This window comes from Notamacropus eugenii, chromosome 3 (assembly GCF_028372415.1).
Source record: "Notamacropus eugenii isolate mMacEug1 chromosome 3, mMacEug1.pri_v2, whole genome shotgun sequence".
In the NCBI taxonomy this organism is placed as follows: domain Eukaryota; kingdom Metazoa; phylum Chordata; class Mammalia; order Diprotodontia; family Macropodidae; genus Notamacropus; species Notamacropus eugenii.
This window is the reverse complement of record NC_092874.1, coordinates 185344816-185362890: the sequence shown is the minus strand read 5'-3', so window position 1 is coordinate 185362890 and position 18075 is coordinate 185344816. Positions and strand designations below refer to the sequence as shown.

General features: G+C 32.8%; 1 protein-coding gene across 2 annotated transcripts in view; it reads left to right on the top strand.

Annotated features, from left to right (window-relative positions):
- Positions 1-18075, top strand: part of PDE3A (phosphodiesterase 3A) — a 339029-nt gene that overhangs the window by 281322 nt on the left and 39632 nt on the right. For both annotated transcript variants that reach the window (XM_072653574.1, XM_072653575.1), the window contains exons 7-9: positions 2425-2510; positions 5955-6109; positions 11260-11400. In XM_072653574.1, coding sequence (XP_072509675.1) covers positions 2425-2510; positions 5955-6109; positions 11260-11400 — 382 coding nt within the window. The remainder of the gene's footprint in view (positions 1-2424; positions 2511-5954; positions 6110-11259; positions 11401-18075) is intronic.

Sequence of the window (18075 nt, the reverse complement as noted above, 5' to 3'; positions counted from 1 at the left end):
AAATTCAAGGGGACATGAAAATTTGTAAACAAAAAAGCATAGAAAATTATAAATAAAACTAAAAGCTCATTTTTGAAAAAAAATAACATAATCCTTTAGCCAACCTGATTTTTAAAAGAGAAGAAAATAATAAAATAACAAACGAATAAGGTGGGATTACAAAAAATTAGAAAAAAATGAAAAGAATAATCAGAATATATCATGCACAATTGAATGCTAACAAAACAGAATTGCAGAGAATTCAAAACCACATGAAAGAATGTTCCAAAATAAGCATAGTTATAAGAGAATTGCAAATCAAAATTACCTTGAATTTTCTCCTTGCACTGTGCAATTTGGAAAAAAAATGACAAAAATTGCAACAATTAATGCTAGATGATTGGTTGTGGAATGAAAAGCATAGTAATCCATTGTTGGTTGAGCTGTGGATAGGTAAAACTATTTTGGAAAGTAATTTGGCAATAATGAAAGCAAAATAAATAAAATGTCCATACTCTGAACCAAAGACTTCATGGAAACTATTGATAAGAAGGAAGACCCCATATACACAAAATATTTGTAGACCTTCTTTTTGTGATATGAAAAAATTGGAAACAATTTAGATGCCCATCAGTTAGGGAAGGACTAAACAAATTGTGACATATGTATGTAATGGAATATTACTGAGATGTAAGAAATTATATATGGTGAATACAGAGAAGCATGGATATGACCTGATAGAGAGTGAAATAAGCAAAACTAAGATATCAAACTGAAAGAGACCCATTCCTTCATGGAAGTGGGACATCCATAGGGGCTGTACATAGTACATGGTTTTGAACTTTTTTTCAATGTATTGGTCTGTTCTGCTAATTTTTTCCCTCTCCTAAAAAAATATTTTTATGGGAGATATCTCTGGGGAGGGATATTTGAGTTATTTTGATGAAAGAAGTAGAAATCATTGATAAAAATATTTTTGAAACTAAAGTCATCAATAAAAGTGCTTTTTTTAAAAAAATGGTGTCTTAAAAAAAAATCATGAGGAAAGAACTAGTTAGTGACCATGCTTACTTGCTCATCTCTAGATCCTGTTTATGATTCTCTTGTATAATTAAACTAGCAGCTCTCAAATCTGGGTAAGCTTTTAAGTGGGAAAAATTCCTTCATCTGTCTAATTTACCCTTTCGCACTGCCTATCTGCCTACCCTCATGTTCTCAGCTGCCTTTCCTAGTCAGTATTCAAATACTATAGATCTCTAAATTACCATCAAAATTTACCACGTTATCTCTTTCATCCTTTTTATTAGGTAACTTTGCTGATTGATGTGGTAAATTAAATTATTCCATGTTAATGGTTGGTTTTATATTAATGTGTTATTGATCCAAGGCAACACTTTTTGTTATTTAAATGGAATCTTCTGAAGATGTATTGATTTAATCTGAAGAAGTAATGCTAATTATGGGAATTTTAAGTACCTCATCAGACAATTATACAATGTATTTTGGGTCAGACTGGTGGCTCACTCTCTAATAATAACGGCCTGTAACCACCAACCTTCTCCACTTAGCACCCTGACATCACACAATGATCTTTTGCTAGTAGATTTGTACCAACTGCATTTAAGGTTTAAGATTAACATTAAGAGGAGTTACTGAAAGGACTCATTCACCAAGAAGCCTATGATGATTTTTCTTTCCTGGATACAAAATTGGATGAAGTTTAACATGTGTGATATTGTTTGTTTAAACAAATATATAGTTGTTTGTATATAGTTTGCTTATTATCTCCTCCACTAGGTTGTGGGCTTCTAGCAAGAACTGTTTTTGCCTTTCTTTGTATCCCCTAGTGCCTGAAATATAGTAAACACTTACTAAATTCTTTTTGATTTCACTTTATTAGATTACACACAAAAGGCTTACATAATTCTTACGTATCTTCTTTGGAGCAGACATTTGAGAAGGCAAACTATGATGATTCTGGAAAACTTGTGGTCTGTTTGAGAAGCTCATGGTACTACTCCCTGTCTGGAAGGATTTTTTAAAAAGCATTTTGTGTACAGAAACAAAAATGTTAACTATTTGTATGCTGCTCAGCTTCACGGTCTGATATTTAAATTACCTAAAAGGAGACTTGCAGTAGTATTTAAATTGATATACTATTGAGGAGAAAATCCCATGATTAGTACAATTACTACATTTAACTAATTGGCAAAAATAAATACTTCTTAAAATCTTAAGTTTCGTGGTTGTGTTGCTATTTTAGCAACTAAAATTTGACACAAACGAAAAACTGGAAAAGATATTCATGAAATTTGCGTTTGGTCAGTGTCTTAAAATTTTACAAAAATAAGAATTTTAAATGCATGGATGAAAAGAATATGAAAGTGTTCTTTGAAACATGTTAAAAATGCATACTTATAGCCTGCTTCATTCAATGTTTCTCAGCTGTGGCAGACCATATAATCAAGGAAACTCTGCTGATGGGGTATTGGGAAGTGGCAATGTAGCTACGCATACACCAAACAGAACAGGTAATTCTTTTGCATTTTTTTTTGAAGAATACTGTGGAACTACAATTTTATCTCAAAATAAGTATTGTGATAGCTATCTATCTTACCTTCCTGCTTCTGAAAATTTTTCAATGTAAACAAGCATCCAAAATGGATCCTTCATAACTCCTACCACCAGGCAGCAGACAATTGATTAATTTCCTAATATGTACCAGGAATGAGCTAAGCTTTCATATCTAGGCAAGCACTGAGCTAGGTTCCTTAGCTAGAAAAGCACTGAGCTAGGCTTCCATAACTAGGCAATCAATGAGCTGGGCTTCCATAGGTAGACAAGGCTGTAAAGGACCTTTGGGATACGGCCTAGGAAATTCTATGCATTGGTGCTATAGTGTCTAGGAACAAATACTCTGCTTCCATCAAGGAGATATTAAGGGTACTACGGTTTATATGAGGATGTTATTTGGCCACTAGAGTGGCAATTAAAGATGCATCATATTTGATTGATAGGTTCATTTATTGCCTCTAGTTATCAGTGAACCTTTTTTTTTTTTTTTTTTTTAATGTTAGCACCCAAGATGGAAAGTGAAGAAAACATTTGAGGGGAGGAGGAGAAGAGAGAAATATCTGCTGTGTTCAGCATTTGTCACTTGGTGACAACATTTATGTAGGGTCAGAATGTTTGCCTTCCTAAATCTCCATTTGTTTAGTGCAGTGGTAGGAAACTCAAATAGAAACAGGGTCACTGACCTGTGCCTCTAGGGGCTGTTTATTGACTTCAAAAGCCACATATTGACATTAACTATGTTTTATTGCATTTTTATTTGTTTTGTTAAATATTTCCACATTACATTTTAAACTGGTTCTGGTGGAATTTAGGAGTGTTGTGGGCTGGGTGTTTGTCACCTTTAGCATACATACTGAAATCAGAAGAGAAAGACCTTTTTTTTTCCCAAAGTATTATTCCTGACCACATTACCGATTTACTTGTAATTACCATTTCACTTCCAAGATTGATGGAAGTCTTTTCAGGCTTTTTTAGTGCATTTCCAGCAAATATTTAAGGTACTATTTTCACATGTTTTTCATGCTTTCTATTTTTTTCTGTCTTTTCTATAACACTTATGAGTAATTGGGAAAGAACTTTTCAGTTTGATTTATTCAAGTATGATTATTTATTTAGATTAACTTAAGGAAGCTTAGAATAATGTTTGTTATAAATTAGCCATTGGCAGCTACCATATTATTTCATTTTGTCATAAACCTCTAGTTTATGTTTTCTCAGTTTTTCACATAATATTGAACAGCAGACAGTTTCTTATGGTGCAAAGAATCCAAGATGAAGTTGTGCCTTTGTAGGCTTTAAATAGTCTCAACAGATGTTAATGGCATTTAAATAGACATAATTTTTTTTTCACATTTTCCTTTGTAGAGACTATGGGCAAATTTTTAGATGACATAGCTGTTTTCAAAATAAGAAACAAGTTGCTTTGTTTCAATATTTTTCTTTTAAAAATTATAATTCTTTCCAAAAATCTCCTTCTATTGACAAATATTATTCTCTGAAGACCATCTTTGAGTTATTTGGTAAGAGCAAAATTGGGCCTTTAAATATCATATTTTGCTATTTTAATTTGGATAGGATACTTAAGCTAGAGCAAGTTTTTAAACTAAAGAATAAACTCTCTGAGTATGCGTGTGTGTGTGTGTGTGTGTGTGTGTGTGTGTGTTGTAAATATGTTATGATGACTGATCTCCATTCTCTTAGAAAGATATCTTGGTTATTCCTATTTCACTCCTGTTGCTACATAGATCATTCTAATCCCTCTCCCTGTGGCCATGATATTTCCTTGTTCTCTACTTGGATAGTTTTTGCTCGTTTGTTTCCTTGAATAAGCATTTCTTAAATATCTACTGTGCTGAAACAGGGGTGGTGTTGGGGTTACAAAGACAAATGTGGAACAGTCTCTGCCCCAACATGAGGAAGTATCTCAGAATCTGAGTATGTACAAAGTGAATATAAAGTAAATACAAGGTAGTTTTAGGAAGGAGGACCTCGAAGTTTGGGGAAGGGCAAGAGCTTCACATGGAAGTAGAGCCTATGCCCAATTTAGAACAAAGTTGAGTATTCTAAAAGGTAGAGAGGAGTATATTCCAAATATTGAGAACAGCTATAAAAGGTACAAAAGTAGCACAAAAGTGTAGATAAATGAGAAAAAGCTTTTTCCCTCCTTTTTCTCTTTTTTCCAAAGACAAGAAAAATGTTCTCTCTATGCAAGTGGTAATTTTATGAACCCCTGTCCTTCCTTATCATGTCATGGGATAAAATACAAGGTCTTCTGTTTAACATTTAAAGACCTTCTAAATTTTATTCCAGCCTTTTTCCCCACAGGTGTTACTCTCTTTCATGAATGTACTCTATATTTTTGTCAAACTGGTCTACTTACTGGTCCTTGAACTTGTGTGAGAAATGATTATTTCTCTCTGATATTAATAACTACTTATTCAATCACAATTAGTATTTTTTTTCCCTTTTCTCTTTCCTCATTCAGAAATCAACCAATGTGGAAAATCCCTCAAGAACACCTATTCTTCAAGGAGCATATCAACAGCCCACTGCTATTAGGGGTCTTTAGTCTGAGAGAGATGGCCAAATGACCATCCTTTTATTAATAAACATATTGGTCTTATTAATAAAATGATTAGATTAGTCAGAAAATGTCTTTTGGAACTTTTTTAAAACATCACACTTTGCATTCCATCTTTTCACTATTTTTATACAGTCATGACACCAATGTCGAATACACTTCCTATGTTTCCCTCGTAGAATTCCTAGCTTCCTGCAAAGCTCAAGGGTGTCCTTTTTAAAGAAGCTAATCTGATTTTATTCCTTTCTTTCTCACCTTCATTCTTAGTTCAACTCCCTCCACGTTACTTTGTATTTGCTTTGCACATATTTATTATTTACTTTTCTGTATACTTTTGTACCCTTTCAGTTGAACGCAAGCTCCTTGAGGTCAGAAATAGTTTGGTTTTTGTCTTTTATCTTCTGTACCTGGCACATAAGAGGTATTAAATGCTTTTTGAATGAATGAATGAATGAACTATGGAAAGGGTCTGGAAAAGCCACTGTAGTATGAGTTAATAAGTGAGCAAAAATAAAAGGAAATTTAAAATTATAAAAATTATGAAGACATCTTTTAATAATTGGAAACTGGCGTGGACAAATTACCTAATCTTAATAAAGTTTGAATATATTTATTGAGGATACAGATAATAGGGAAGTTTTTGATTGTCCTCTTTTCTAAGGTCCTAATCCCTGGCTTTTTCTGATAAGGTTTATGCATGAACACATTAAGATAACTTCTTAGCATTTAGAGTTGGTATTTGACATTGACAGAAAAGATACATCAAGTGAGACCCACTGTTTCATTGCTATTAAAATAAGCAGTTCTCTCCCTGTTGCAGATGACGCAGCTCAAGTGACTTCTGACTATGAAACCAATAATAACAGTGACAGCAGTGATATTGTCCAGAATGAAGATGAACAAGAGTGCTCTAAAGATTCATTGAGGAAAGAATCTCAACACAGCACATATACCCCTGAAACCATCGTATTTATGGTAGCTTCATATCACATCATTTGTTCATTTGTATTTCTTCATTTTGCTTTGTAATTATAATTTATAATTTAGGAAGCAGTGCATAATTTAGTGTAGACTTGAAATTTTTTTTTTAAAATCATTCTTCCTGTAAAGTTATATTGGACTTTGTTTAATAATTTTGTCTGAGAGGTCTTTTTCCTATCAATTGGTTAAGAGCAAAAACATCTCTCTCTATGAAATGCTCTGAGTAATCTCTCCCTCCATCTTTTTTTAAAGTACAAATAACCTCTGGGAAAATCTATTCAATAAACATATTTTTAAGTTTTTAAGGTTTTATTGATTATTTTTTAAAAAATCACTGTTGGAGCAGCAAGGTGAAATGGATACAACACTGGCCCTGGAGGATCTGAATTCAAATCTGGCCTCAGACACTTACTACCTTTGTGACCCTGGACAAGTCACTTAACCCCAATTGCTTCCAAAAAAATCTTGCTGTCACTTCCTAGTGACCTCTAAACCACCCTCCAGTGCCCCTCTCTTGAAACAAAGAATTACAACCAAGTAAGACAAATAATACATACGCTGTGTTTGACAATGTATATCTAACTGCTTCTATACCTGGGCTTGGAGAAAGTATGCTTCACCAACAATTCACTGAAGTCATGATTAGTCTTTGCACTGATCAGATTTCTGCTGTTGTTTTTTCTTTACATTAATAGTCATTATGTAAATTATCCTCTTGGTTCTGCCCAATGCACTCTGATTCACTTCATAGAACTCCTTCATATTTTCCTACAGCTTTTCAATTTTTATGATTTCTTAGAACACAGTAATATCCTGTTAAGATTCTTATGCAACATTTCAGATATTTCTCAATCGATGCACACACACTTTGTTTCTAGTGCTGAAAATAACATGTTTGTATATGAGACACTTTATCTTTTACTTTGGCTGTAGTAATAATATCTCTAGGGATTTACAATTTAGTGACTTTTCTGATTATGAAACCAAATTGTTTTCTAGAATGGTTTAAAATATTCCCAGCTTCACCAGCAATTAATGAACATATCTGAATACATAATTTTAAATGAAACAAAAAGAATTGTGGAGGAGAGCTAAAAGATAAAATTTCTTTAGATCTTCTGCCTTTTTTTCATTAGAACAGCCTTAATTTTAGTTCAATATTAGCCATTTGGATAATGCTTTCATGGTTACAACAAGCCATGTTTATATTGTATTTCCTGTTAAGTGACACATAATTCTATTCCCTATTTGTTATTATATATTATAAATATCTCAAAATTTAATGTTAATTTTTTCCCCTTATTGGAGTTGAGGCAGTGTGGTATAGCAGAGAGAGTAGATTAGAGAACAAGGACTCTAGAGACAGTAATTAGTCCAAGCTCAGCCAATACTTAGTGGTGTTACCAAGGTTCTTTAATTTTTCTTTATTTCCATTCAATATTTAAATGAGGTGAAGGGAAGGTAGAGTAGATGATTAAGTGATTTCCAAGGCCTCCTCCAGCTCTAGCATTCAGTAATATTTGTTGTTGAATGACTGATCATGTTTTTTTTCCTGTCATCTCTCTACTTAATCACATGTAAATGTCAAGTTAAAAAGACATTCACTGTATTTGGCAAGTCAAATCAGTTTTTCAACTTTTAAAATGAATATATATTTGCTTTTATCCTTTTCTGGACCATGCTTTAGATATGGGAATGATAGCCCTGGCCAGGGATGAAATGTACCTGTCCAAGCTGGTAACAATTCATCTGCCTAGTGCTTTACAAATTTAACAAAAAAAATTTTTAAACTGAAAAGGATGATAAAGGAGAAAATTGCCAAAGTGTCAACCAGCCTAGATACCATAGGAAGAAGCTATAATGTATGAACAATTGCTTTTGAGACATTCAGAAGCTCAGAGGAGAAATTCAAGAAAGGAGCCAATAGCGAAACCCAAGGTAAAAAAACAAAAACAAAAACAAAAAATCTTCTATATAAATACCCAAAATGAAGGCTATGAAAAAATGAAGTTAGATACCATTAAAATTTGGTGGGATAAGGCTCATAAATTAAATATGCCTCTGGATAGGTTGTACTTTATTAAAAACAAGTGAGGCAAGTGAAAGGGGCTATGGTTTTATTGTATATTGAGAAAGTATATTCATGAGAAAATCCAAGAACCAAAGTGAATGAAATGGGCTTGAGAGTATTAGGATGAAGATTAGTGAAGGGACTAGTGAAAAAAGATTTTTATCACTGGAACATATAGCTGAAGAGTAAGAGGAAATAGTTGAGGAGAAGAGTTGTTGTAGACTCAAAATGCTTTCACTTCTTTTGAAAATTAGTTTGTTCTTCATTGATCCTGTAGTATCCCATTCTCTCTGGTCTTTCAACGAGTACCAGTATTGGCTTAGCAGCCACATCTGCCCATTCTTTGAAGAATCCTGAATGTAGTTCATTTGGGCCTTGAAACAAAAACTCACCAAGGACAATGAGATTTTCTTTCACTGACTTCCTGCTTATTTTGAATTTTGACTCCCTAATGACTACTTTTTTCCTGTAGTTGCTTGTCCAAAGATCGTTTCTCTTTAGAAAAGAAAAATAGAAACAAAAAAATTAGTTAGTGAAAAGGCACAACTACATATGTGCTGTCTTTGGTAAATGTGGTCATGTCCCATTGAACCTTCTCTTTTTCCAAGTATAACTTGGGAAAAAAACTCTATATTGTCTTTATCCTTCAATGTCTTCCATTAATTCAAAACTTTAGTGTCCCTGACAATAGCTTTAAAGGATAATACCATGCTGTTTGATTTCTTTCATTACCTGCTCTGAATCTTCTGTGTGTTTTAAAATGTCTTGTTAGATACCACTACTAGGTCTGTATAAAAATATTTTTTAAAAGATAAAAACACCTATTTGTACAAAAATATTTATTTCTATAAAAATAAATTTGTTGTGCTAAAAAAAACCCCAAAATCAAGGGGATGCACATCGACTGGAAATGTGCTGAAAAAAAATGTGGCATATAATTGTAATGGAATACTGTTGTGCTAAATGAAATGATGAGCAACATGATTTCAGAAAAACTTAGAAAGACTTACATGAACTGATACAGAGTGAAGTGAGCAGAACCACGAGAACATTGTACAAAGTAGCAGCAATATTGTATGATGAGCAGTTGTGAATAACTTAGCTGTCCTCAGAAATACAATACAGACCTGATCCAAGACAATTTCAAAACACTCATGATGGAAAATACTATCCATATCCAGAGAAAGAATTGATGGAATCTGAATGCAGATCGAAGCATGCTATTTTTTACTTTAATTTTTTTGGGTTTTTGTCTATGTTTTCTTTCACAACATGACTAATAAGGAAATATATTTTGCAAGATTGTGCATGTATTTAACCTATTTTAAATAATTTAACCTATGTTAAATTGCTTACTATCTTAGGGAGGGAGGAGTGGAGAAAGGGAAGGATAGAATTTGGAACTCAAATTTTTAAAAAGAATGTTAAAAATTGTTTTTACATGCAATTGGGAAAAATAAAATATCATTTTAAAAATAAAATTTTGTTATTCAATAAACTCTCGGTGTATCCATGAAAGTTTCTTTAGATAACTCCCCATTACTCTAATGTCAGAATTATTTTTTCTTTATGTTACTATCCTCTCAGCTATGTTCCTTTGAGGTTCCTATCCCTTGTTAGTTGCTTTTCTTGTTGAATATTAGACATTGGGATCCTATTGATCTTTTCTTCAAATGATTTGAAATCTGTCTTCCAGAAATCTATGATGAAGTGTATACTTACCCACAAGGTTCATTACTGTGTCAGAATAGTGTGCAAAATAGCATTTCCCTTCATTTCTTTCACTACCTTTTGAAGAATAGAAATATATTTAAGACAAGCTAAGAAATGTTAGCCTCTCTACTTTTGGCAGGTAGAGAAAGCAGTATCATACTTTGATGACAGGCTGTTTCTGGAATTCATCATCTATATTTCCTTCCTTCTCAGGTGGTCTGTAGAATATTCAGATGCTTTTGTTTCTGTCTGCATTGATACTAAGCCTTATTCCCTCCAATCAGAATGTTTTTTTTCTCTCCAGTATCCGTCTTGTTCCTGAACATTTTCATAGGGATGCATCTCTTTTACTATCTAATGAAACTCTGCACTCTTGCTTGCTGTATTTAGCAGTTATTAAGTACCTGCTTTGTGCTATGTACCATACTGGGTAATTGGATATACAAAGACTGAAATAAAACATTCTCTGCCTTCGGGAAACATATTCTGTCAGAGAATAAATTTACCCTTCCAGAGACATATTTTACCTCTAAGTCCCATACCAAAAAGCCTCAAAATGACCAATGAGCTAAATTTATCAGTCTTCACCAGGAACTTTAGTTCACTGTGCTTGTCACCTCGGCTTTAAAAACGTGAATCTCTAAACTGATGGGTTTTAATCCTCATTCCTATTTTGGTTTTTCTATCTTGTAAAGTTTTAGACACCTCTACTACTTTTCCTATTTCTACATTGTAATTATGGTCTATGTCTCTGTCATCTAGCATGGTAGAAGTACATTGGCAATTTATTACTTTTCTACTTCACTTAAAACCCCTTTAGAAAAAAACTGTAGCAAAGTACTTTTTTTAAAACCAGTTCATTCTATCCTAGGACAGAAGTCTATCATTCCTTTAATTTGTGATCCAGAAATCCTATCCCTAATCAGTTATATATAGCCAACATCCAAGGAATAGCTGGTGTCTATCATTATTCCCATTTTAGAGGTAGAAAAGCATTTGCAAATAGAGAAGCAGTCATATAAATTTGAACATTCAGATTAAAATGCAAATGGTATCATCATCATATCTAGGGAATATTTAGTTATTTTGTGTGTATATATGCCTGGTTTAGTACCAGATATTATGTAAAACAAGTTTAAATGTATCAGCCTATATAGGATTCATCTGATTAGAATACTTGTGATTCAGATTCTTATTTTAAAGTTTTTTTAGTGTTTTAAATGAAGAGTTCAAGACTTTGAAATACTGAATCATCACCTTAATAAATGTACCTTCATTTTTTAATGCTAATGAAATGCATGAGATTTTTTAAAAATAGAACTGCATGCTCATAAAATATTTTCTTCTCTGATCTTTATAGCCAGATAAGCCTATTCTTGCTCCAGAGCCTCTTGTCATGGATAACTTGGACTCAATAATGGAAAAGCTAAATACTTGGAACTTCCCAATCTTTGATTTGGTGGAAAAGATAGGGAAAAAATGTGGCCGAATTCTAAGTCAGGTAAGAATATACTAGCTGCCGTTTCTATAGTACTTTAAGGTTTGCAAAGCTCTTGTATGTTATCTTATTTGATCCTCACAACAACTCTGTGAGGTAGGTGCTTTTATTGGTTCCTTTTTATAAATGAGGAAACTGAGGTAGAGAAAGATTAAATCCCTTGCCCAGGGTTGCACAGCTAGTAAGTGTCTGTGACAGAACTCTATTTCAAATCTTAACCCCAAGTCATCCCACCTAGCTGCCTCATTTGTAGATACGGATTTATGCTCATCCCTCAAAATATACTGCACTCTAAAGGCATGATGGCTAACAAAGTAACTGCTTGTTGAATGTATAGATATCTTTTTGTGGAGAAGACCCAAGTCTTCTCACTCAGACTTTAACAGATTACTGCAGATTCTTTCTATGTTATAGGGTATACAAATAATGAAAATAACTCACATTTAAGAAGTGTTTATATGTTGACACTCAAATTGATCTGTGGCAATATCTCCTGAGTTTTCAGGAATCCTGATTTTGTATGGCAGAAGATATTATGATGACCTTCTTGAATTCCTAGTGTTTCACAACATGCCATATAGAATTTCTATGACCATCTGGTCCAATTCAGTTCAACAAACATTTTATGATAGACCTGTATATTATGTGCAATGCACTATGTTATTGCAACATTACAATTTGTTATTGTTATAGGTCTGGGGTTTAAGTTGTGTAAAAAATACTCTACTGTGAAAAGTACTGATGCAGACCTGTCTGGGGTACTGAGAGATGCAGTGAGCTGTCCTTAGACATAGCTACTATGTATGTATTAGAATATGCATATGTATGCATGTATATTTAGTATATATATATATATAAATAGCCATTATATCAATAAATTCTTCAATTTCCATTATGGTGGAATGAACAAAGGAAATTAAAAGGCTTAAGTGATTATTTTGGCTGTCTTCTTGCAATTACAATGATTTGCAGTTTTCCAAGCCCCTTTGTTTTCTTTTTATACTTTCTTTGAGTAGCACAAATTAACTATGGCTGTCATGGAATTTTAAAAATGTAACAGAGAAGCTGGTATGTGCCTTAAAAGCAAGCCGGAATTGTTTAGAAAATTTAACGACTTAATGTCTTTATGAATGTTTTCAAGATGTCTATTCCTTAGCCTTTGAACACTAAACTGAATCATGATCTGAAATAAAAAATAATTTGTAGACTTGGAAGTTTTCTTTGAAAATACCATAAGAAACACACAAGGGCATTTTAAACTATCAAATCTTTTTTTTTATTTTGACAATAATTACAGTATGATATTATAGCTTTTATATATTTCAATTAATTGTGTAATGGTAAAGATAAGGCCTACTATGGAATATCGTATTTTGAAGGCCTTCTTATTCCCTACTAATAATTTCATAAAACATATCTTTGATGCATAGATGATTCTCAGAAAAATTTAATGTAGGTAAGAAACTAAATATGCAGGCCTGTAGCACTGAAGTTCTTCCCAGTTATCTTTCCTGGTAATTAAAAAGACCTGAGTCTTTTTCAATGCCTTTGGCAACTTTATCCTCATTCAAATTCCTTGTGAATCAATTTCTTAACATCCTCCCACTTGTTGCCTCAGTAAATCTTCTATGTACACACTCTCTAATCCAACTGCTTTTTATATTTTGTTCTCAATAATGTCATTGTTTCCTTCTCCGTAAGCTTATCTGGGACTAGCAAATTAAAATCAAAATGTGGTGGCTTCACTGTACTTGAAAGTGATAAAATGATCATCAAAAACTCATAACCTTTCCATCTTTCTCTTATTTGATGTCCTTCTTCAGGTTTATACTCAAATGTTCTCAAGATGATTTTGCTTAGTTGAGTCTTTTGCCAGGCTTTCTTTAATATGGTTTTATCCTCTACTACTTCTTTCTGTAATATTGTTCATAATATTCCACCATCTTTCTCTATAAGATTTTTTTTTTGCTGTAACCTTTAATTATACAAATTATAACCTTTAAATAAAATTTAAGTCATTGTTTCCCTTTGTTGCCATAGTTCTGTTCTTGGAAAGAATCATAGTAATTGTTGAATAAAGCAGTTTGTAGCCTTTTTGACTTCTATGTTACGGCATTTAATTCACATTGTAATTGGTTTCTTTGTCCTTTCTTCCATCAATAGCCCATGTTGGTATCAATAATTTGCAAAGAAAACTGAAATTGGAGTTGTTTTAATTGCATGGCACATTTTTTCCCAACTTTTATTCTTCTAGCTTTGTATCAAACATGAACTTTGCTCTGATAAGTCAGTGATGTAACTACATCCAGAGAGATTATTCAGGAATGCTTCCTGTATCAGTAATAAATAATTTCTTATCTATTAAATTATAATTAATTTTATTTTGTGTTATATAATACTTGCCATTCCCAGCATCTCCCAGTTCATTTTTTTAAAGAAAATATTCATGATATATAAGCATGAGTTTTCTGCAGTCTACAAATCTCTGCCCTATCATTTCTTACTCCTGATAGTCTTTTGTACTCAATTTTTGCCATTTTCATATATTCTAATCTTTGCATTGAAGTAACTCCATTTCAAATATATATATATATATATATATATATATATATATATATATATATATATATATATATATATATATATATAATTTGGAAAAGGTGACAAAAGAAAAATAGTAATTCTGCAAAAGCTTTGGGAATATAGGCACAAATTCATTTTTTTGGTTGAGTTGTGAATTGGTCCAAATGTTTTCAGAAGCAATTTGGATTTACTTTAAAAAGTTATTAAATTCTGCATGCCCTTTGAACCAGTAATATTATGAGTAGTTATAGACGCTAAAGAGGCCAAAGATAGAGGAGAATATAGCAAGATTCTGTGTAGAACAATCAAATTGTGGCATATGGATTAATAGAATATTAGTGCACTCTGAAAATAATGAATATGAAGAAATCAGTGCAATTTGAAAAGATGTGTAAGAAATACAGAGACAGTAGAACCAGGAAGACATTTTACCTAATGACCACAATAGTGAAAATAAAAAATACAACATTAAAAAACATCAAAACTGATAAATGTGGTGAATTCAGATATCTCAGTGGTGAAGCATGCCTTTGTCTGGAGGGGCAAAAGGACTACAAGTATGGAATGCTATATTTGTTGTCAGATGTGGCCAATATATTACATTGTTTTACTTAATCATATGTAGAAAGGGAGCATAGTGGAGTGAATCACTGGGAAGTGACAGACTTCTTTTTTTAAAGAGTAGCAGTCAAACTGTACAAAAGCTTTTGAGAACCAACTAAGCAAAATCATTCTAAGGGAATTAAGGATGAAGTATGAAAAACAACAACAAATAGATGGAAAATGGAAAAGATTTATGAAGATTTTTATAACAAACTCTTTTTGCCATCACTGACAGAGGAGTCCACTACATTTGGAATCTAACATCATACTCCCCAATGTGCTGCATGAGAAAGTGGAAATAGTATTGAAGAATGCAAAGATGGGAGAAGCAGCTGAACTAGACCATGTATACACAGAAGAGGTCCTTGCTGGAGAAAGCACAATTTTAAGGGCATTGAGGGATCAACTTTTAAGGTAACCAAAAGATGGGAGAATACCAAAGGCTTGGAAAAAAATCCAGAACCACATTATTTACCAAAAAAGGAAGCCTAATGAGAGAATGTCAATGATAATGACCTATATGTTTTTCTCACCTCCCCCCAAATTCTTTAAGAATAATATACATTCATCAAGGGCATCTTTGATGGACATTTAAGATGATAGGTTTCCATACATGATATTCTGTATCAGACCACATATTTGCTGTCACACACTTGGCTTGAAAAGTGTAGAGGACACAGAATTGAATTGTGAGCATTTTTTCTTGACTATAAAGAAGCATTTGATATGGTCAAGCACAATGCTGACTTAAAGCTTGCCCTGTAGAATGGTATCTCCCATGCACATATCAGACTTATTAAGGTTTGTTCAAAGATAAAATATAAGAAAATTTTCTTCAAACTTATTATTAATAATCAAGAAAGAAAGAAATTTTGATGTCCAGGTAGAGTACAGTTTGGACAGTTTTCTTATATATGGTGAAGTCATCCTAAAGGTCGTGTTTGTGAATAGTATTATACTGATTACATCAAGCTCTGGAACATTGCAGAGGCTCCTGAGATCCACAGCCACTCAAAGAGTTCAACCTATCTACAAAAGGAAAAAACTGAAAGAATGAAGAATGTCTGTCATCCACATTATTAGTCTGATGACTAATATCCACATTATGAAGTCCAATGAATAACTCATAGAGCTATTCCATTTATGTGTGTATATGTATGGATACATATACATAGTGCCTCAGCCAGATGCCATGAATGGACACTAAGCAGGATGAGAAAAATTTATTGCTTATGGGATGTTGTACCATACTTTTAATGATACCAAACTTCTCCCTGAAAGAGAAATCTCTCTTGTTAATAACAAATATATTTGTATGATACTGCAAATCACACAATGCTACAATCTCTCAAGAATTAAAGGACAAGATAACCCAAATGTCAGTGCAGATGTGAAAAGTTTGCAATGTATCACTAAGGAAATATTTTTACAGAAGTGGTATAAAAGTTGTCATCAGAGAGATATGTGACTAAAAAATAAAGTGGACAGTTATGTGATAAGATGAGGAAAACAGCACATAGTTGCTTCTCTTTATTGGCATCTCCACATATCAAGAGATTTTTAAGACCACCTCACCCTCAACACTGGATGAATCCTTTTTGTAGGATTTAGAGGACTGCATTGGTAAGAATTACCCAACATGAGAAAGCAAGAAGAGATCGCAATCCTCACTTTTAGGGTATCCATCATCATCATCAAGAACATAATCCATCAAAATATCAAAGTCATCAGAGAAAATAAGAAAGTTGTGAAAGAATTAATTATTCAGTAAATGTTATTGGGGAAATTGTTTAGCAGGTTAGTGGGAAATGATTTTAGACCCAATCTCACATCTCAACACAATTCAGGTAAATGATAAACTTTGAGAACTCTTCTCCATATGACATCTATCTCCCAAACTCCCTACCTTTGCAAAATCTTTTTAAAATCAATGGATGATCAATGAGGTACATTATTTGACTAAATGGCTATATCAGTAGGATTATAAATACATTTATATGTGAATACAATAAATGGAAATTAAGAACAATTGTTATGACATAGCAGCCACTAAGAGAACCTGACGCATTACCCATAGTTGCAATGTTCTGTCAATTTCCAACATGTACAGAATTCCCAGCTTGTGACCATTGCTACTATTTCAAATTGAAACTACTTCAGACTAAAACAGTAACTAAAGTAACTGAAAGAACAGGCCTAGATCCTGTCTACCACCCATCCTCCACAAGGAATAAAAAAATGGATTCTCCTTGTTTTTTTCTTCCTAGAAATATTAATGTCAAACACCTACACAGAAACACACACACATTCAGTTATCAAATTGGTCGATCCAAGGAGAACCTATTATGTTATTTCTGTAGTGTGGTATTTCTATTGCAATGATCACTGAACAGTAGCCTGGAAGCCAAAGGGTTACAAAAATATTATTAATGATCTTGTTCATTATAGTTGCCTTGTACAAAGTCCAGGGTCACAGAGATGAAAACTGGTTTGATATGGTCCCTGTGATGAAGAAGCACTCTTGACAGAGAGGTGATGACATCAAAGTGCAAACTGAGATATGTAGTGAGATTGCATTAGTTCATATAGATCTTGAATTTTTTTTTTTTACTGAAAACATTCTCATCGTCATTGCTTAAAGCACAATAGTACTCCATCACAGTCATATGGCAGAACTTGTTGAGTCCCCCCTCAATTGATGAGTATCTCAATTTCTGATTATTTCACTACAAAAGAAAAGCTGCTATACATATTTTTGCATATATATATGTATGTATATATACATATATACATACATATATATATGTATGTATATATATATATATATATATATATATATATATATATATATATATATATATATGCCTTTTTTCCTTTTCCTTTCATCTCTTTGGGATATATATCTAGTAGTGGTTAGGGTTATGCAGAGTTTTACAGCCCTTGGGCATAGTTCCAAACTGTTCCTCAGAATGGTTGAACCAGTTCACAACTCCACCAACAGTTCATTAGTGTGTACCTATTTTCCCCTTCTCCCTTCCAGCATTTATCATTTCTGATAGGTCTAAGGTAGTAACACTGAGTTGTTTTAATGTGCATTCTCTAATTAGTAGTGATTTAGACTATTTCTTCAAGAGATGATAGATAGCTTGATTTCTTTCCCTGAAAATTACCTGTTCACGTTCTTTGATCATTTATCAATTGGGAAACTGGCTTTTACTTTTATAAACTTCACTTAGTTCTATACTCAGTATATATTTGAGAAATTAAGTCTTTATGAGAGAAACTTGCTGTAATTATTGTTGTCTGTTACTTCATTGTCTATGGTACCTTTTAATGCAATTTAGTGTCCCTGCTTATCAATTTTAATTAGGTGTATTTTTTTTTTTTGCTTTTGATTTGTGTGATATCATGATTGCTACTCTTGCCTTTTTATTTTAGTTTAAGCATAATAGATCCTGTTTTGGCCCTTTGCATTACCTCTGTGTATGTCTC